The sequence below is a fragment of the Phaenicophaeus curvirostris genome, chromosome 27 (genome assembly GCF_032191515.1).
Source record: "Phaenicophaeus curvirostris isolate KB17595 chromosome 27, BPBGC_Pcur_1.0, whole genome shotgun sequence".
Classification (NCBI taxonomy): Eukaryota; Metazoa; Chordata; class Aves; order Cuculiformes; family Cuculidae; genus Phaenicophaeus; species Phaenicophaeus curvirostris.
Window position 1 is genome coordinate 2,905,414 of NC_091418.1, and position 22,355 is coordinate 2,927,768.

General features: G+C 42.9%; 1 protein-coding gene across 3 annotated transcripts in view; it reads right to left on the reverse strand.

Moving 5' to 3' along the window:
• The window catches only part of EBF2 (EBF transcription factor 2), a 136,225-nt gene that overhangs the window by 25,231 nt on the left and 88,639 nt on the right, over positions 1-22,355 (reverse strand). For all 3 annotated transcript variants that reach the window (XM_069877594.1, XM_069877591.1, XM_069877593.1), the window contains exons 8-9: positions 12,819-12,900; positions 1,653-1,770 (exon numbers count right to left, since the gene is read on the reverse strand). In XM_069877594.1, coding sequence (XP_069733695.1) covers positions 1,653-1,770; positions 12,819-12,900 — 200 coding nt within the window. The remainder of the gene's footprint in view (positions 1-1,652; positions 1,771-12,818; positions 12,901-22,355) is intronic.

Below are 22,355 nucleotides of genomic sequence, written 5' to 3' on the forward strand. Positions count from 1 at the left end.
CACCTGCCCACTCTGTGGAGTTCCTGCAGCTTCATGGCTGGCTGCCTAGGACAAGTCTTTTAGGACAAGTCCCCTCTAGCCATTCACCCATGGACAAGTCTTCTAGAACAAGTCCCTAGGACACGTCCCCTCCAGCCATTCACCCTGAAGGCTGCTTCACCATTCCATGAAGTCAAATAAATAATAAATAAATAAATAAATAAAGGTGTGTTTTCTGCCTTGCTAGTGTTAATTACTTGTCTATTCATTACTGGCACTTAACATTGTGTCATTAAAGCCTAATAAGCCAACTGTAGTGGGTGTCAAAATGAAACACTTAAACGATTGTGCAGAGGCTGTTAAAAAAAAAACCAAACCACACTTATAAGCATGTGATCACACAAAAGCTAAACCTTGTGGAAAGAGAGGTAGATGAAGATTTATTAAATTTACCAATGGGTAAAAAAAGATATGGAAATATCGAATGTTTCCTCCAATTCCTATCAGTACACAACGTCTAATAATTTTCTTGATTTTACAAAGAACACTTTTCACCCCCCCTCTCTTCCATATGTTCAAGGCCTCTGGACTATACATCCCATCAGGAACCCAATATGGTTTCCAGGCCATAACCAAAGTCAATCCATCACTCCATTCCCGATGCTGACAGGGTCAGAGGTGAAGGGGAACTTTGGCAGCGCTCCAAAAACACGAGACTCCTTTGAACAGCCAGTCAATCACATCCAATCAGTCAAGGAAAAACTGGATGGCTTCCTAGGCTAAGAATCCTGGGATTTTCCTTCTACCATTTCACTGCCCGCTGGGGGAGAATTAACACCACTCTGAATTCTTTACTGATTCAATCATTTTCTTCCAGCTCATTAATTCTTCTTTTAGGTTGATATAGGGCGCAGTTAAGAAGTGGGGCAGCAAAACATTATAATGAAATAATATCCTTGCTTGTCTTTTCTACTAACATCACCAGCTCTTCTCACTTTCACTGGCTGCAGGGGAGGGAAAAGTAGGCACAGATAGCATTTTTGGGTAATTTTGAGTGCTGTTTGGGTGAGAGAGGAGGAACGCGTCGTTAGTGAATGGAGGGCAAGAGGGGCAGGAGGGGCTGACCGGTTTGAAGCTTAGCAGATACAAGTACCCGTAATTGCTTTAATATAGTCCCAAACCCATCCTGTAGACAGCCCCGAGTCTTGCTTAGCCAAACAAACTCAAATCAATTAGTGTCGGGTTCCTTCTGCGCATTGTTATGCTCGGCACACGGTTTGTTTAAGGGAACCGGTGACACTTTTTCATACACATCTTGTGCTGCAACAGCTCTGTTTAACTAAGATGTCATGTTGCCTCATTTGCCTGAAATCAAATCCATCGCAGCCAAATGAGAAGCCAGAAAATTCAGATAATACTTAGTGTTTCGATGTTTTTTTCATCTTTGCCGTACAAAGTAATTAATAAATTGAGGGGGGAAGGGGAGCCAGTCTCTCGGCTAGTAAAGAGGATCATATTTTGCATGCAGTAGGCACTGTTTTCCTGCCTCTTCCTTCTCTAAACCCCCTGAGGTTCTGTAGTCCCCCCTTAGCTTTGAAAACAAACAGAAACTGAAGAAGGGATAATATGCGTTTGCATTCATTTGCGCGCTGTCCTTCATACAAGGATCCTACCTTCTGAGGGGTCAAGTCTCCTCGCTCGCCGCCCGTGCTTGGAGTTGTTGTGGACAAACATGTTGTCAGACACTGCCAGCACGTGCCCGTCAACATTCACTGTTGTTGATAGCACAACCTAGATATTTAGAAAAGGAAGGAAAAGGAGGCAGGTAAACAATTTACTTGGAAATTCAACTTGATACGTATTAATTATTCAGTTTAGCTAAACCCCTGTTTTGTTGGTAAAATGGCATCGTGCCCTGCAGGGTTTAATCCCTAACAAGAAGGGGAGAAAATATTTTCAGCTTTTATTCTAAGTATTAATTCCATGTAACAGAGCATCCTAAGGCTCGCATAAAGTCCTTACTGTATAATGAACCAGCTCCTGCAGATGGCCCTAAATTTAGTCTCCGACGACGCGCTGTAGCGTAGCTGATGGCAAAGAGGTCTCTATCTACCAGCCAGGAGGGCGGGCTGCGGAGCACCACAGCAATTTGCCCTCTGATACGTACATGCAGATTCCGAGCCATCTGCTGTATCGCGCGCACATGCAAATGGATCCGCATCTGCTTCGAAAAATACAAGTCTCCATTGACTGAGCAAAATGGAACCCCCTGCTGCGTGAAAACAGAACCCGAGATCATGACTGGGCTTTGACATATGCGTGCCTAGCGCCTCTTGAAAATCATCTGAGCCTCGGGACCCCAAATCAAGCAGCAGCTTTCAACCTGAGCCTCTATGACTTACGTTACTGGGCTCCAAGAGCATATGAATTCTTAGAGGGAGTATAATAACTGTATATGTTAATTAATCCCACTTAGTTTTCCCTTTACAATACTATATCTAGACATAAGGAGGAATTTCTTCACGATGAGGGTGGGGAGGCCCTGGAACACGTTTCCCAGAGGAGTGGTAGCTGCCCCATCCCTGGAGGGGTTCAGGGCCAGGCTGGATGGGGCTTGGAGCCCCTGATCCAGTGGGAGGTGCCCTTGGGTGGAACTGAATGGGTTTCGAGGTCCCTTCCAACCCAAACTCTTCTATGATTCTATGAATATCCAAAGCTGTAAGTCCTATAAACCCAGAAATACAAGTGCCTTTAAACCACAAACGGCAAAAGTGAACAAACTTCATTTTAACTAAGAAAGAAGATGCATCTTATTGAAACTTTCAAGTTTCGACCAATATTTCATGTAAATCAGCTTAGGTGCATTCAGCTCCCATTCACAGCTATTGAAAATCTGAGCCTGGATGCATTTGAATTGTCACAGATAGAGCTGTCTCATCCCAGCTAAGAGAACATCAGGCTCCCACTGTTGATAAAATCTATAGCCTATAGCAGGAGAAATCTTGCCTTCCTACAGGATTATGCAAGTTTAACAAATACTTTCTTTCTTGAGACAAGCTTAATTCATTCCGAAAGGGTTTTGTCATGCTGCACTCTTCTACTCCTCAAGCATTCCTGTCACAAAATGTGTTGCTCGTGGGCGCCAACTGATTTCATCATTGCACATTTGGGTGGAGTGAGACTCCTCTCCAAAGTGAACATTTCCCGCATGACATAGCCGAACCCACTCAGATGCACTTCATTATTTTCCGTTAAACAATGGAAATAAATTTTAATCTCTCACTGGCCAGCACAGAGCACGCTGTGGCAACAGGGGAATAGCCCTGAATTATTCCAGTGTCTGAAATATTTACGACAAGTGTTTAAATTGTAACCAAATGTAAATAAAGAGTATATCATACATATAAAGTTACGCTCTATGATATACACATATCTGACCTCACATGCACAAGGTACGTATGTAAACGCACACACACCCACATGCTCTCAGTATGAGACCTTTATGCAGACTTCAAGTACACACACAGGGCCTGGTTGAATGACCACACGGGTGTAAACGTTGGGCACAAAGCAAGAGCCACATTTCAGTAAGAGTTGTAGAGATCCCTGTGTGCTACATAGAATGGTTTGGGTGAGAAGGGACCTCAAAATCCATATAGTTCCAACCCCTGCCATGGGCAGGGACACCTCCCGCTGGATCAGGGGCTCCAAGCCCAATCCAATCTGGCCTTGAACCCCTCCAGGGATGGGGCAGCCACTCCTGCTCTGGCCAACCTGGGCCAGGGCCTCCCCACCCTCACAACAAAATATTTTTGCCTAAGATCTCATCTCAATCCCCAGCTTTCAGCATGAGTAATAGCAAGAAACAGGCCTCTCTTTAGAAGGTAAGCCCCGAGCATCCTCTATTCCCTGAGCCAGCAGGAATGGAAGACTAACGCTCAGACCTCTCTCCATGAGCGGTTCCATTTTCAATCACCTTTCCCATTCACCATAAGACAGTCAAAGCCACCTGGCCTTAGACAGGGTGGGACCTAAGGTAGATAAATACAGTATTCTCAGGGATGGGACAAAAGGCATAGTTCTGATCTGGACCAGGACCTTCTCAACGAGTTGGATCTTACTTGCAGTAATCACTAAGGTTCTGCTGAAGTTCAGCAGAATTGTTGCTGTCTTCACTAAAAAACTGCCAACAATGTGGAGCAAGATCATGTCAGATGACGGAGATAAAAGTTCCTGAGCCTCTTCACTTTGCTCCAGTCATTCCCTCTTGCCTTGATGAAGATGACAACCCCATTGTTTTATACCAAAGATTAAAAAGCAATGTTGTATGGATAGAAGGAAGAGGAATGTGCATTCCACTATGGTCTCTAACTCCCAGGCCCTTCCCTTTCACAAGCCAACTTCTTTCCCCCAGTGAGTATTTCCTGGGTCACGAAGGGTGACCCTTTCCATCTGGAATCAATCAGTCAACTCCTGACAACTTCCTGAAACACCTCACTCCATTTCCTGTTCTCTCCCCCTTCTCTCTTTCCCCCTGGTTTGCTTCACTCTTCAAAACTGCAGGCCACAGCAGCTTAATGTTAGAGGGTCAGACACAGTTAGACTCCAAAACACTACACAAGAACACCTTTGACCTTCAAAAATCTTTACATCTTAGCTAAACAAATCAAGGTCAACGTTTTCTACCATTACCTTGTTAACCATTTATATGCACTTTTGCCAATACCCTTCAGAACACGTACTTATCAATAACACTTGTTCTCCAAACGTCGTAAACCATGCCAGGCCTTTTTATAAAACCTGATTTTAGTGCCGACGAAAGGTGATGCACAAACTTCCCTGGAGATTTAAGTTCTCGGATTTATCCACAGCGCCAGCAAATTACTGACTAATGGGTTTGGTGCAGTTTACTTTTCCTAATCTGATGGGACTTCTTGTGTATGATAGTTTGGCATTTATCCGACGAGGGGCAATGGGTATAAACTGGAAAGGGGCAGATTTAGACTAGATATAAGGAGGAATTTCTTCATGATGAGAGTAGGGAGGCCCTGGAACAGGTTTCTCAGGGAAGTGGTGGCTGCCCCACCCCTGGAGGTGTTCAAGGTCAGGTTGGATGGGGCTTGGAGCCCCTGATTCAGTGGAAGATGTCCCTGGCCCATGGTAGAGGGGTTGGAACTGGATAGGTTTTAAGAACCCTTCCAACCCAAACTATTCTATGATTCTATTTGGCTGATGGTCTTTCACCTAAAATCGGTACTTAATGCCAAAGTCAATTCTGACAATTGCAGCTGATGGTCAAATTTGACACAAATAGAATAAAAAGATTTTGTGCTGCCCAACAGCTGGATCAAACAGTCATCTCTGTTGGAGTTTCAGAGGACAACTGACCAAGCAAGTAATAGGGCAACGTGTTATTCCTTCATCCATCAAAAGTAGGTTCCACCTCTAGGAACAGGGATGGGGTTATAAGCTTCCAAGTGGTGGTTTTGGCAGTTCTTAAGATTCCCCTCGCAGATCTGCTAGGGTCTCACTTCTAGCTATGAATCCACAAAGCAACGACTCCCCAGCAGTACTGAAGAAATGCACGTGCTGCATCTCCACATTATTTTTGTTTCCCAGGTGGATTTCTGTAACGTAATCCCTGCTCTAAAACCACAACGAGGGTTCACTGACCGGGACATTCAGTCAAACTGTCTTTAGCACGTTAAACTCACATTCTCTGAGCTGCACTGCCCCTATTTCCCTTCCATGCACAGCTCAGAGTGTTGTATTTCTTGACAAACCTTTACCCGAGTACTACAATCTTTCTGCCCTCATATCTACATCGTATCAGTATTTCTAAACTCTAAATACGCGCCTCTTCAAATCACATAAACGCAAGCAAATACGCTCCATCATGTGTATAAAAGCTGTATCACTCACAGACACCTATTTAGACATATGGTACAAACATTCCAGGCATACAGGCATTTACTTACATGTAACATATCTCATCACTGTGTAAATGATCTCTCTTAAAAAAAATTCCTGTTACCATTCCAAGTGTGGAAAAAATTCTTTATGACATCGTACATCTGGAAACAATATTACATTCCTGATGCACTTTCCCTTATAACTCTCTAGTCACAGCACCATGTTATTTTAACTTTGGAGAAGAATAACTACTATGAGGGTTTAAAAAATTACCATCCTTATTATTATTTTCCAGCTGGGTGGAAGGAAAGATGTCAGGGTTCATCCCGCTGTCTGCATTTGGACAGGGCTCCCGTTGATGTCAATAGGCGTTTTGGTTGAGCGAGTAATACAGGAGTAGATCCTAGAAGATGATGTGTTTGCTTCATAGTTGGATTAGGAATAAGATAAACAATGTGAAAAATGCAAGCAGCCTCTCTATCCACTCAAAACTTCCATTGGATTCTTTGGGAAAGCCTCACTGAGGCTCTGAGCCTGCTGCAGACTCTCGGCTAACAGAAAAGATGTTGCACACGACCTTCATCGCAGGAATCTTTGACTAGAATCATAGAATAGTTTGGGTTGGAAGGGACCTTAACGATCACCCAGTTCCAACCCTCCTGCCGTGGGCCTCCTAAGATCATAGTGGCCCAAGGGAAGGAGATAACACCTGGGTCACTGCTACCTCATCTCATAGAATCATAAAATAGTTGAGGTTGGAGGGGGCATTAAAGATCATCTAGTTCCAACCTCCTGCTATTGCAGACAACCAAACTGTGCAGCTACTTTTATAAAGTTCACCTTTTTCAAGCTTTGGTCTTAGGTTCTCCTCTTGCTTTAAACTCTACTTGTCCTGATGGTTAGGAAATTTACAGCCTAAATTTATTCCTGGTCAGTTTATACTTAAAACTAGCTCTAAAATCATTATTTCCTGATCACACATACCTTAGAATTCTTTCACCATCAGTCTGTAAAGTGTTTTGATTTAGAACTACAGAATCAGAGAATGGTTTATGTTGGAAGGATCCTTAAAGCCCATCCAATTCTAACCCTCTGCCATGGGCAGGGACATCTCCCACTAGATCAGGGGCTCCAAGCCCCATCCAACCTGCCCTTGAACCCCTCCAGGGATGGAGCAGCCACCCCTGCTCTGGGAAACCTGGGCCAGGGCCTCCCCACCCTCACACCAAAATATTTCTTCCAAAGATCTCATCTAAGTCTCTCCTCTTTCAGCTGAAAAAAATCATTCTCCCTCATCCTATCCCTGCCCTCCCTGATCAAGAGCCCCTCCCCAGCTTTCTGGAGCCCCTTTCCGTACTGGCTGTTAAGCTACTTGTGTTTCATTCTTGCTATCCCTTTTTGTTTCTTTACAGTCTACAATGCTCCTACCTCACAACGTCACCCCACTGTTCTGATCCATCTTTCTTTTTCCTGCATGACACAGACCCTTCAGTCCTTCATATCAAAGCTGGCTGGGCGAATCCTCAAGCTCAGCCAGCCTCGCTCACGTGCCTGACGATGAACTGATCCAACCAGTCTGAGGTCAGAAAGGAAACCTCCCCAGGGATACACCTTGTTATTTTTCCTTTCTCTTTCTCCCTAGAGCACCCTGAGGGTGGTACCTGCCAGGAAGCATTCCATGTCATGATTTCTGCTCAAAACAGAGGGCAACTGCAGACCTTTCTCTTTAGGTTTGTAAAAAAAGTGTGTTGGTTCAAAGATGACCATTGTTAATATCGATGTTCTGTTGTCTTGTAGCATTCTCTCGACCACGACACTGGAGGATGCGTTTAATCACTACGCTACCGAATGAAGCAGAATTCCCAATCAACAGGAGCCTAATGCGTTAGCACCAGGTCTCAGCTGAAGCATTTTAGCTGAAGTGCCACATCTTAATTCCACAGAATTATTGTCCCCCATTGCACACTGGTCGTTACCATTAAGTATCACTGGGCTTCAATCAAGTCCTCTAGAAGTCCTCATTAAGTGGAGGGCATCATATTTTTTCTTTATTCTCTTCCTAGGAGAATCATTCGCTGAGAGCACAGCAATGACAGTAATGGCAATACCTACAAAAACTCCAATTTGCAGATTACCTCGACTCAGACAGTTGAGGTTCTGTGCTGTGGTTTGAATAGGTGATTATAGTGTGCTTTTTGTTCCACTTTTCCACTGCCAATCTTTATTCAGATATATATTAATTGATAAATAATCAATATCCACTTCCATTAAATTCACCAGGAGTGAGTCCAGAGGAGGCCATGAAGATGACCCGAAGACGGGAGCATCTCATAGAGGACAGGCTGAGAGAGATGGGGTTGTTCAGCCTGGAGAAGAGAAGGCTCCAGGGAGATCTTAAAGCAGCTTCCAGTGCTGGAAGAAGCTCCAGGAAAGCTGGGGAGGGGCTCTGGATCGGGGGGGGGCAGCGATAGGACGAAGGGGGAAGGGTTTCCAGCTGCAAGAGGGGAGATGGAGATGAGATCTTAGGAAGAAATATTTTCCTGTGAGGGTGGGGAGGCCCTGGCTCAGGTTGCCCAGAGCAGGGGTGGCTGCCCCATCCCTGGAGGGGTTCAAGGCCAGGTTGGATGGGGCTTGGAGCCCCTGATCCAGCGGGAGGTGTCCCCGCCCATGGCAGGGGGTGGAACTCCATGGACTTTGAGGTCCCTACCAACCCCAAATCATTCTATGATATTATTCTATCTACACATATGTTTGGGCAGCCATCAAAATATCCATTAGAAAGATCCTCTTTCCCTGCTTTAGCCACTGACAGACATTGAAGTAGTGAGTGATTCCCAATAAACATGGTATTACTGACAGTAAAAGAAAAAATGCTAAAATAATCACCACTCATCCTTTAACTTCTGAGCCATAACATTCAACAGCAGAAAAAACTTCGTATTCTATTTAAAAAAAATTTGAAAATTAAGAGGTTTTCATTGTATCTTACAAGACTTGCTTAATATCAAAGGAAATTTCAAATATTTAACGTGGTCACAAAGCAGCTGGTGTTGCGCTCCAACTAAAGAATTATACTAAAAAAAGAAAACCCACCTTTTCAGGCATCTGGAGCTGTATTAAATTTACAACGCAGTGTTAATGTAACCTTTCCGCCCCTGTTTCTCCCCACCCCCCATTTCTTTTCAATGAGAATGATATGAGTGAAATCTATCATTTAATTTAGTTTAATACGTTGTGACTATACTATAAAAGATCTAAATCTTACACCCAGAAGCGAGGCTGAGGCCAGGCTTCAAGACTCGATCCTAACGCCCTGGAACTTTGGTTACCAGCCAAACCAAGCCCAAACTGTGCAGCTTCACACCCATCTCTAATCAGAAGCATTAACTTGACACTTTTCCAAACATGAGTAACCATCCTTCCATGCTGGAAGAACTCAATCAGATGTGTTGCACAGCACTATTTCCATGCCTCGTATTTATATTTGCATTTCAACAACAAACCCTGAGTTTGGGGCTTTCATTCAACCTCCTTTAAAGAGAAAAATGTTGTTTGATGAGACCCTTTCAGTTTCAATAGCAATTTAAATGAGAATTTTGATATAAACATAATCTCTTCTGTTTGTTTTTTTTTTTTCTTTTAAATAACCAGAAAAAAATAGGCTCTTAATGTATTCTGGAAATCTGACAAGCATTACTTCATTGAAAATGAATATATTTGGTTCTGCAGAAAAACACAGGTACAAATTAAAAGCTACTCAGCTGACCATCACTGTCACTTGCATCATCACATCACTTGCATAAAGAAAGCTAAATCATGGAATAGTTTGGGTTGCCATCATCCCCCATCCAGTACTGAAACCAGGGATTGCCCCGTCCCAGGTGTAGGACCTTGCCCTTGGCCTTGTAGAACCTCATGAGGTTCTCACAGTCCCACTTCTCCAGCCTGTCCAGGTCCCTCTGGATGACATCCTGTCCTTAAACGCATGGAAATGTTTGAAAGAGGAGGGCCTGAATAACAAGAGCTGTACAAATTATTCAGAGTAGCAATGAAGGTTTTAGATGTTCCAGAATAAAACATAATGACTTAAATAATAAAATACATAAAGCATCCTACTGCACTCTGTTATTTAACCCTACTTTTACCTCACTCACATGTTCCTGCACTGGTAGGACTACTGTCCTTTCAAATCAAATATACAATTCTCCTCATTAATTACATTCCCTGATGTAAATCTAAATAACAAAAATGAACGTATTCATAGTGTGCAAGCACACCAGGAATATTTTGTTTGGAGTGATCTGTCTTTTTGTCCCCTCTTTTGACTTTAAGGGGAACTGACAGACCGTGCTCCACAAGCTCAAATTTAAAAGAACAAGACACAAAACAAACCAAAATCAACCAAAAAAAAAGAGGATGCAGAAAACAGACAGCGGAGCATTCATCTTAACTCTCATTACCTTCAGGGAAGTCATGGTTCTACCCCTAAAAACAAGGAGGCAGAGCAAAAACAAGCTGCCTTTGCTTGTTATCTTTACTGTTCATCATGGCTAATTTCCTCTGGAACACAGAGCTTTTTTTTTTACTCCCAATGTGAAAAAATTTAGCTATTGAACTACTTTCTGTATCTTTTTTTCATACATCTTGACCTCTGTAGCCCAGAACAAAGCTCACCAACCAATGCATCCAGTTCTGAGCAAGCCTGAACGAAGATCCTGCTCTCACTCAAAACCTCAAGTGTTGCACAATTTGTCTCAAAGCGTTCCTGTTTGTAATTCTGAAACAAAGTCTGGGCAACATTTTTGGGTTTGATAAAAAAAAAAGTAAGATAAACCTAGTGGTTTTGCCTGATCTTGATTAATTTGGAGGTTTGAACTCAAATCTCACCATGAAACTCGTATGGTATGAGCTCACACAGACTCAAAGTGCAAAAAGAGTTTAAGCAAGCCCTGCAAAACAGAATCACAGAGTTTCACTTGGCTCTTATTTTCCATCTTGGCATGTTGAAAGGCAGAAAACCCAGATGAAGATCCTATCCCAGCTCGTTTTCTTCTCCAATAAACTGCTGGGTTTGGTACAAAGATCAAAAGCAAGGCCATAGTTTCTAATTCACCAGTTGGGATGAGGCTTTGAACACCCTGATCCAATAGGAGGTGTCTCTGCCCATGGCAGGGGTGGAATTGGAGGGGCTTTAAGGTCGCTTCCAACCCAACCCATTCCATGATTCTACGATGGGGTGAAGACATTCCTCCAGCCACCACGTGGGTGCTGAAAGACTCATCTCCGTTTCCCTGTTCACTGGAAACTTGAAGCTATTTAAGCTCTATAACATCACCATTTTGGGTGTGGAGCTGCAGAGGGGAAACAACGAATAAAGCTGACACTACAGAAAGCTTTCTGCCAGAAAAATTAGATCCTAAATCCTCCTGCAGTTCAGCACCTGATGGAAATCGAGGATTTAAGTTTCACTCCTTAGAGCAAAGGGGCAGCTGGTATGGGATTGAAATCGGATCTGGATTTCTTCTGCCTTTAGGTGGTGTGGTTGGATCCAGAGATTATATTTTGGCTGTTACCACTATTATTTGCAATAAGACAGCACCTCAGATCCCCAGGTGCTAATCAGGATACCCTGGTGCAAGATTCCTTACTAACCCATTACAAAACAAAACGACTCTTTTTATGTTTATGTATTTACCTTTTGCATTATAAAAATCAGAGAATCATAGAATAGTTTGGGTTGGAAGGGACCTCAAAGCCCATCCAGTTCCACCCCTGCCATGGGCAGGGACACCTCCCACTGGATCAGGGGCTCCAAGCCCCATCCAGCCTGGCCTTGAACCCCTCCAGGGATGGGGCAGCCACCACTGCTCTGGGCAACCTCTTCCAGGTCTTCCCCACCCTCATCGTGAAGAATTTCTTCCTAACATCCAGTCTAAATCTTCCCCCCTCCAATTTAAAGCCATTAAAAAGGTCATGAAATCACAGAACGTCCTCAGCTGGAAGGGACCCATAAGGACCAAATCCAGGGTACAATCCAGCCACGTGATTTTCCACCCTCTATCGCTGTGGCTGGACCGTGCTGCCTCACTCAATCCCACGAGAGTCAGCTCTAGCATCAGTCTTCTCCAGCATTCTCCGCCGTGTCGCCTTTCACACCACACAGAGATGCAACACCGCAAAGATTTGAGCATTTATTTTTGTGAGGGGTAAGTTACAGGTCCAACCTTTACTAAAGAGAGTTGCTTAAAAGGCTGGGGTATGAAAGGCTGGAGGCTGCGTCTGCCTTTCTCTTCGCCACTGACACACTTCACCTCCTTCTGTGTTTTTATTAGCTGGTATTCACAATACATCAGCGACAGCTATGATGAAACCAGGGGCAGATTTCACTGCAAAGCAGCTGGGTCATCATCCCATGGGCCTTGTTGCTTTGCTGCGTGAGAGCTTAAAGTGACCATCACTATTTTGGCTTCTTTTTTTGGGGGGGTAAAGAAGCTGCGAGGGAGGGCATGAGAGAGTTAAAAGGCAAAAGAGATGGGAAGAGATAGGGAGCAGAGGGAAATGTGGAGACTGCTGGTGTGCCACGTACAGAGCTACTTTGAAAGATTCTGAGGCATCTAAGTATCACAAACACGATCCCTGCTGTGGGCAGCTGTATGTGCGAGTGCTTTGCCCGAGGGTGTCAAATCAAATATCCACTGCTGGTTGGTACCGTACAGCACTTCCCCTTGGGGATTCAGAGTGGGAAAAGAGGAAAAAAAAAAAGAGGGAAAAAAGGTTTAAACACAACAAACGGTGAAAAGCTTTACCAATATCTGATATGGGTTATCATATACTGTCATCATATTTATTATGAACAAGGTAGGAGAAAGGGAAGAGGAGATGGAAGAAGAAAAGAAGAAAGCAGACAGGTTAAAGCTCAGCCTTACCTGGAACCGCCTCATGTCTCTTGGGTTTCCTGCTGTTTTCAAACAATTCTGATTGCACTTGAGAAAAAATTTGAGGAAGAATCTGAAAAGATAAAGAACCGGGTCACTTCTATAAACTGTGACAAAACATGTGTTGCTATATTCTGTTTTAAAATATACATCGTAGTGATTTACATGATGGCGTTTCCGTGGAGCAGGACTGTAAGAATTTGCCAAACCAGAAACAAAACAAACAAAACCAAACCCTAACAAATTGAAGTTAAAGAATCGGGTAAATACAACGAACGTGACTGTAATCCCCTCTGAGCTGGGCTGCTAGCTGTATGAGTTAACCTAACTACTCCTATTTCTCTCCGTTTCCTCACCACACGTTTGACCACATCATTTCAGTCTCTTTCTTTATCTCCCCCTTGCACACAAGGTCTTTCTTTCGCTGTCTGAAGGGATTTGCCGTGAAACAATATAGGAGGAGAACGTTATTGTACCAACTACCAACACTGACAGGGCAACTCTGCAGCAGATAAGCCTCAAAAACTATTAAAAAAAACACAGAAACACACACAGCTCATGGAAGAAGCCGATGAGATTACGTCCCGATGATGAGGATGATGAGCATCCTCCATTAGGAGAATCGTGGTACCTAAAGCAGAACTGCCAGGACTCCGGATTATAATCTCATATGGATTTGGAGGGAGGATAAAAACCCAACCTGAAGGACTACATGACAGCTCATGCTGTCTGAGCAGATAAACCCATTAACATGGTACAAAGTTCTCGTGCCAATTATTTTTGCCCTGTCATACATGCCTATCCCTACGTGTTATTGTTCTGTAGAGTTTAGCTTCTCTCGTACACAAATTGGACCCTCAGCTTGGTTGCCTCACCCAACTCCATCCATATGGATTTCACAGTCCGTAAATACCAGGCAGGTGGATTTCTATAAGCTTTTCAACAAGATATTGTGTCTAATCCAGGGAAGGAAGGATTCATCCCTTTGTTATTTGACTCATCCATTTAAACTTGTGACTTTGGGAAGTAAAGAAACTCTGAAAAATCACTCTTGTTGGATTCAAAACCAAACGACGCCTTCAAAATTCAGGCAGAACAAGCAAGAACATTTTTTGGCTTCCCTTATCGCAAGTGGAAATACTTTCTGCGATTCTTTTTATTTCCATTTGTTGGAAAAAAAATGGGTTTAAGTGCAATGATTAGAATTAAATAAAAAATGGGGGCTTTAGGATAGATTAACAAGGGGAAAAAAAGACTTGGAATAAGAAAAAAATAAAGAGTTGAAGAATTGATTTAGAATACAAAGAAGAATTTATTTATTTATTTCTCTTGCTGAGTGCTTTCGTTAAAAAAAATAGCGGCTTTTGCAGTAAGTTAAAGTCCCAGGTGAGCCAGGCCTATTTCCCTTTCTGTTACTATGACAACGATTTTTTACCGCAGTCCCTAAGTCCCTTCAGAACTCACACATTCATGCCTTGAATTAGAACTTTAAAGGAGAAAGATGTATATTTCCCAAGGTTTACCAACAACCACCACCAAAATAGTCCTAATGCAAGACAATAAAGCAGAAATCCGCTCTCCCTTGTTATCGCCTCTCTCTTCGCATCGTGCTCGCCGTGGTGCTTCTCTTCCATCTGCCCCAAACATACAAAGAAATATTGCAGGATCTGATCCATTTATGTGTTGCTTGAACAAACAAAACCCCTTCAAAAACCTCACGGCAACTGAACCCACGGAAAAAAAGACCCAGATAATGTCATATAAAAAGATGTCACAAATACATCCTTTTTTAAATGTAAATGTTCCTTTTTTCCCCCCCTTAAATCTCACACAAACAAGCGATATCTAAAATATTTATTGTCTCTGTGTGGGTTTTCACTGTTATTTTTCCCCCCTTCCTTCTCATTTACGACTCGGAGAGGACGAGTTCTTCCTGTTGCAGAGATTTGAGGGAGAACAGAGCATCCTGCATCCCAATTCCAGGGGAGAGACGGGTTGAGCTCAGCTGTCAAAGGGCAACTTTTGTCAGCAAAGCCCCCCCATCACCTCCTTCTATCCTCAACTCAAAATCCTCCCCAACTTCACGCCTCAGGAGCGGCACAGAGAGAATATATTCTATCAAATAAGTCTTATTGACTCCTTATGCCAAAACCTGCGACCTCTTTATTCGAATGATTCGGGAAGCAAGATTTTATCGGTAAGAATGTTTTCAGAAGGAAAAAATGTAATTCATGTCAGCACGTTTAAAGATTCACAAGAGAGTTTGAGGCAGAGATGTTACTTACAAACACTTCTTTTTATCCTACCCTCCTCTTATAGATATAAAAACATATTTGCAGATCCACAAACCGCTGAGCTACAGAAGGAAAAAGTGCAGAACGTAACCACGCTGTGCACTGGAAACCAGGCAAGTCGCTTTTAGATGAAAATGAGATTGTTTTGGAGGATCACTGCAAACAAAAAAGCCACAAGAAGTTACTTTGAAGGAAAAAGAAAAGATCAAATTTATCAATTTGATCGAATTTATCGAATTTATTTATTTATCTATCTGATGTGCTTGCAGCCCTGTTAATCAGGGTGAGAAAAATGCTCAGCACGAACCCGCAACGAAGCAAATCGGAGCAAAGAGAGGTGTCTGCGAGAGAAGTCGCTGTGTCAGCTGAGCCGACTTTGGGAAGAGCTCAGACACTGCGGTTCTGTCTTACACAAAACCCCAAAAGGCAGGTACTAAAGATAAAAGGGAGCATCCGTGGCTGAAACACTGCATGGCTACAAACTAAATTTATTATTCCCGCTAAATATCTCCAGAAATTGGGGTTCAGGTACCCTGCGAATGTAAATCAGCAGCATATGTGAAAATTAACTCAGATTTCAATTAGATCTGAGTTCATTCGTACCCATGGATATATTTTCTATTAAAAATACACAGGAAACAACACTCTCCTCCTCTCCCGGCCAACTGCCTCCTACCATAGGATTCTGAGCTCAAGGGTATTTAGCCAGGACATTTAACCAACAGTGATTTGAGGGGTTTCAATTGAGGCAACCTAAAGGTGTCTGGAATTGCTGAGCACCTCAGCTGCTGAAAACTGTGCAGCTTTAAGGCATCACAAAACAGGCAGCAGTAATTCCTCACCTCACTTCCAAAAACGCTGGTTTTAGGTTTTAATACTTAAGCATCGTGGCAGTATTCGTATATACAGCATTTGTTGTGCCTTTGGAGCTCACTGGATACGCTGCGCTAAGACAGTTTTCCCTCCTATCAGCCCAGTTTTAGATTTAGTTTTATTTAAATACATTTTTATCTTTCCTTCAGCTGAACCGTGTATCTCTCTCCCTCCTTTCAGAGCTTCTCCAGTCAAACTCTAGCTGTAACTGGGCATCTGTATGAAGCAGTGGGTAGGCTGGTACATACAGAGTTATTTTTTAAGTGGTTGCATCTGGGAAAAGTATTAATATTTACTGCAGAATTAGAATAAAATTTACTTGGAGGGAGAAAAGAGGAGGGAAGGTTTAGCACTAAATGGAGCTGATTTAGGGGTAACAGGAGAATTGCAGAAAAGCTTTATCATGTTTTTTTAAATGAGAATCTTTAGCCAGTTTTTGGCCTTAACCTACATATACATAAAAAAACTCAAAAGGCAAAAAGAAATTCAAAAAATTATCTCATTTTCATGTTTCTTAGCTGGCCTTTGTTCCTTCCCCAGGACAATATTAGCTGGGAGTTCAGCAGAGAACTCCACTTCCAGTCAAGCAGAGAGAACACAGCCCAGTCATCTCGTAGATCAACATCTAAGGGCACTAGGGGAAATGCTAAATACTTTTGAATGAATACCACCAAAAATTCTGGCACTCTTATAGAAAACTCAACCTCATGCATAGACATAAAATTAAAGTTTAACTATAAATTTATCTCCTATTCCTTTTGTACCCATGCTAGCAAATGTCTCTAAAATTCCGTCTTAAATACAACTCCTTCTTCTAGGATTTAGAAAGAGCTATTTATCCCCAACATAAGAAGGAGATGGAGCTGTTGGAGTGGGTCCAGAGGAGGCTACAAAGATGATGAGAGGGCTAGAGCACCTCCCGTATGAGGACAGGCTGAGAGTTGGGGTTGTTCAGCCTGGAGAAGAGAAGGCTCCAAGGAGACCTTCTAGCAACTTTCCAGTACCTGAAGGATTGAACTCATAGAATCATGGAACGGTTTGGGTTGGAGAGGACCTTAAAGTCAACAATAAAAAAGCTAGAAGTTCTTATTATGAATATCCTTGCTCCAGTTCAACAATAGTAGGATTAAATATACTACGAAGTGCAAAGCCATCATCACAGTGAGGGCCTGATTCCAGTTCCATCAGAGCTAGGAAATTCCCAGCTCGGGGTCTTGACTCACTCATGTGAGTCTTGGCATTGCAAAGCCTTGAGATAAGTGTGACGAGTAACCCTACCCGATGCCCCAACACAACAAAATAGAAGGCTTAACTTGAAATTTCTTCCTTTCAAAGGGACTAGGTCAGATTCTGCATGTAAATTTGAAGGTCGGTATTTCAAATCAATTAATTGCATTTATTTGACATCATCATCTCAATTTTAATGAATTTCACAGTAGAGGACTCCTTTATAATCTGAATATTTATCTCTGGAGTAATTTTGTTCCATTATGTTACTGTGTATTATTAGGGAGTTGATGATAGAATTTCCTACTCTTTTCCTGCAGTTATAGTCAAAGTGGGATCAGGCTTTGCACAAAGGCATTTAAATGAACATACACCTTATACCGTGTGAGAAACGAGTGAGGTTATTACAATAATCCAGAGTATGGATGCGATATCCACAAACAGCAGCTCATTAATCTTCCCAAAACTCCCGTGCATTACGTGCGAACCCAGTCTCACAAACGTGAAAGCCAATATATGTAGGTCAGGAGACTTTTCTGGGTTTGTCAGAGATTTACTGTGAGATGGGGGAGCAGGAGTCGAATGACACGAGGTCCCCAGCCTAGGCCAGGAGAAGAGGAGCTGGCTGATCGTTTGTCACATGGATTTTAATAGAAAGACTCCAGTTTCCTGATGGGAAAAGCAAGAAACACTTCTTTACCTTCTCGCCTTAACTCAAAGTAATTTCTTCAGTTATGGGACCACCAATCTAGTCAGACTTCTAGCAGACTTCCAGTACTGAAAGGGGCTCCAGGGAAGCTGGGGAGGGGTTCTTGATCGGGGAGGGCAGGGACAGGACAAGGGGAACAGTTGAGCTGGAAGAGGGGAGATGGAGATGAGATCTTGGGAAGAAATGTTTTCCTGTGAGGGTGAGGAGCCTCTGGCCAGGTTGCCCAGAGCAGTGGTGGCTTCCCCATCCTCGGAGGGGTTCAAGGCCAAGTTGGAAAGTTGGATGGGGTTTGGAGCCCCTGATCCAGTGGGAGGTGTCCCTGCCCATGGCAGAGGTGGGACTGGATGGGCTGTGAGATCCCTTCCAACCCAAACCATTCCATGATTCTGTCACTTTTCTGCAGCTCCACAGCTTGCGTGCAGAAGACAACCAGACTACAAGAGAATTCCTCAGCCTCACGTGAGGGATATGTGCATGCAAACCTAAGGGAGATGGAGTAAGCGATCCCTTGAGATCCTTTCCTCATAAATGCCTATTATGTTTACTCTTCCACCTATAGCTTCTGCCACCTACAGCCCTTTACGTTGCCAGCACATCTTTCTCCTCATCTCAAGTCTCTCAGCTTCAAGGCACTGACCCTGACACCTTTTATACAAACTTTTTGCTATGCTTTACATTTCTTTTCCAGCTATGAAATAGCTGCTTTCCAGGGTAAAGTCTGCTCCTGCAGAGGCCCAAAGACTACAGTTCAGGAGTAACTGCACTGATAAACAGAACACCAAAAGCGATGCTGCCTTCAAGATGTGAAGCTTGTGTGTGTTTTGTATTATTAAATCAAGGTTGGTTGGACCAGAATCTATAGAGCACAAAGATCCTTTGCACTGAGGAAAGTCTAGATCAGAAGTTTTCTGTTTAGGCTCTTTGTTATTAAATTAATATTTAATCAATCAAAACCAGCATGCTCATTCTAAGATGCTCACAATGCAAAGCACATGAAGATACGCAGATCAGATAAGTATAATAGAGAACGGGTGGAATTAGTGCTTTCATTTTAAAAAGAATAATGTCCTTTTAGAGCTTTTCAAATGCCACAAGGCATTGTCTCCCTCGGGTAAATTGGAAACATCAGTTTATTTAAAATATCAAAACAATTTCATTTTTGAAGACTAACAGTCCAAATCTATTTACCAATAATTACTGTTTAACATCCTGCTCACTTTCTCCCACACAAAGTCGGTTGCTCTGATTTAGGATTTGAGTTTAAAGTTTGAGATTTGATGTAGGACCATCATTTCGGATCTCTTTTTCTATGCCTACTATTAAAACCTGAAAAAGCCACCTGGAAACACCATGAGAAACCAGAAGACTTAGCAGTAAATGTCTGATTTGTATAGTCTCTGGCCCCTTGCAACACCAAGCTCAAAAAGATACTAGAGATGGATGTGAAAATGGGTCAAACCAGGTTAGCGATTCACCTAGAGGAAGGTGCCTAGAACATTCTTTTTCTTTCACAGAAAGGGTCATTGGTCCCTGGCAGAGGCTGCCTAGGGAGGGGGTTGAGTCCCCTTCCCTGGAGGGGTTTAAGGGACGGGTGGACGAGGTGCTGAGGGACATGGGTTAGTGATTGATGGGAATGGTTGGACTCGATCCGGTGGGTCTCTTTCCAACCTGGTTATTCTATGATACTGGCTATTTTTTTAAGACCTTAGTTTCCAAGCTAGTAGTAACTGAATATAAACCCTAAACATTTCAAGCAAACAATATTTATATTCTCTACTATTTCCACCTACTGCACCCTTTTCATCCCTAAAGTAGGTTCAGCTCATGTCTTTCTCAGCAGTGGGCACACACATCCACAACTGCAATTCACACCCATTAGGGAAATGCTCATTCTCTCTTGCAAAATGATACCGTTTTCAAGAACCAAGGGTTGGGGAATAGCGCGTTGCCGGTGATAGAGACAGTCATTTCTCAGTGCCGAACGTAGTTATTTGGCATGGCCACATTTGCTAGGAAAAAAAAAAAATCTCCAAGGAAAACCTCCTTGTTTGTGCACTCTGATGAAAACCTGACACTATTAATGAAAATAATAATTGAACTCTATGAGTTCGAATTGAAAATGAAACACAACACTAACAACGTGTTTGTAATTGCAATTGTTCTCCAAAAAGTCTTTGGAGGACTCTTTGCAATCTGAGCCGTTTCTCTTTCCCTTTGGGTTTTCCTCCTTCCTCCCACACCAAAACTTTCCAGTAACTTAGAAGACAATGGCTAAAAGCTTATTTATACTGTAAGACCCGTAATATTCATGCCATTTGGCACACAACCAAATGCCATAGCATAATCAAAAGTCAACAGGCAGGGAGGTAATAGAGTAGAGGATTGGGCTGACGGGCTATTGAAAGGGACGTTCAGATAATATTCCCTGGTTTATTACAGTATCTACAGGCTCCAACTGCGCTGGGCATTGCACAGCCACAACGTGAAATTGTTATTGGAGAAAAGATACACAAAGGGCAGGAAGAAAGAAAGGCTTTTACGCTCATTTCACTGATGGGGAAGTCCAAGCACCTAGAAATTAAGTGACTTACCCCATAGCACAAATAGACTTGCTCTGCCAGCCAAGAACTAGAGATCATTCCGCCAAGTCCATGTTTATGATCTTACTGGTCATTTTCAATAGTGATAGAAAGTTTCATAAAGCTCATTGCCTCAGAACATAACGTGAAGCAGGATCCAGAGAGACTTTAGAGCCACCTTCCAGTACATAAAGGGGGCTCCAAGAAAGCTGGGGAGGAGCTCTTGATTAGGGAGTGAAGAGATAGGATGAGGGGTAATTGTTTTCAGCTGAAAGAGGGGAGGTGGAGATGAGATCTTAGGAAGAAATGTTTTGCTGTGAGGGTGGGGAGGCCCTGGCCCAGGTTGCCCAGAGCAGGGGTGGCTGCCCCATCCCTGGAGGGGTTCAAGGCCAGGTTGGATGGGGCTTGGAGCCCCTGATCTAGTGGGAGGTGTCCCTGCCCATGGCAGGAGGTGGAACTGGATGGACTTAGAGGTCCCTTCCAGCTCAAACCATTCAATAATGCTATGATTTTGAAAATATGGCCTAATTCTTCCTGGATACAATTGTGTCAGCCTCAGTAGTGCACACATGGTTTGATACTGGACTGCATCGCGCAAGCATAAGCCTGACAATGCTCTGCAATGCTGGTTCTATCCATTCTTTGACATCACTTTGTGCTTACCCCTCCATACAGGTGCAAAATAAACTCAAGTTCTACGTTTCAAACCCTACGGACCCCAGAAAAGACTCACATAGGTGTTAAACAAGCACAGAATCTGATCCCCGCTCATTTTTTTTTCATCCTAGGGAAACCTTCATCTTTTGACTCCTCTATCCTCTTAACCCATCGCTCTCAGAAAACGTCTGTCTATTGAGCCATGCTAGGCTGAACAGTGATCACCAATTACCCCGATAGCCTTTTCGCTGCTGATGGGTCTGCTGGTTTTTACTATTCCTGCCAGATGGCAGAGGACAGAGCATCAAAACTCTCTCCCCTGCAGTTAACGCACAACTTGGTAATAACTTTGCAGTGACTCCGAGAGATCAGAAAGTTGCATTGATGCGAATGTTAGAGACGGAACCGAGGTTAGGCACCTATTTTACACCTGCCAGAGTGGATATTGCTCAGCTGAAAGCTCTCACTCATTTATGAGGCACGAGGATTGCCTGTCCCTAAACTGGTTTTGTAGAGAATAAACATGCTTTCACTTGCTAAAGAGGCAAATTTACATCCCAGCAACTTGGGTCCAGGCGCGTTTGACCTCCTCCCTTTCCTGAGGTCTGTTCAGTGGGTGGATTTGCACCTATTGTACTGCTGGGTCTACTCACAGATGACCTTGAATCTGAACATTGGTGTAACATTATATTCCTATGACAGATTTATAGATTGGCAGATAGGGGTGCATTCAGCGCATTCCTTCCCTAAGACAGGACAGCATCCAATGTTTGTTAGCATCATTAAACTAAAACTGACTTTTCACCTGCTCCCATACCATATGCAGCTGCAAATTTTTAAATTAAACTATGAAGCCATGCATAAATTTACATATATTACAGACTAGCCTCTCCATTTAACATGCAAATGTACTCCAATGTTTCAGAACACCTTCTGTCGCTAATTAATTTGCTGAATTATAATTAGACTAATCCTGCATAATTAATAAGCACAGATTTTTTTTTAATTTCTAAGCAGCTTGATGAGATCATTCACTTCCTTCTATAAACTGCTAAGTAACTGTTAAAAAAAATCTGGAAAGAACATATGTGAAAAGGTATGTTTGATGTCGCATACAAATTCAAACTAGCGGGCAAGCTTCAAGAAAGTCAAGATTAATATAAGTATATGGTTGAAGCAACGAGACCGT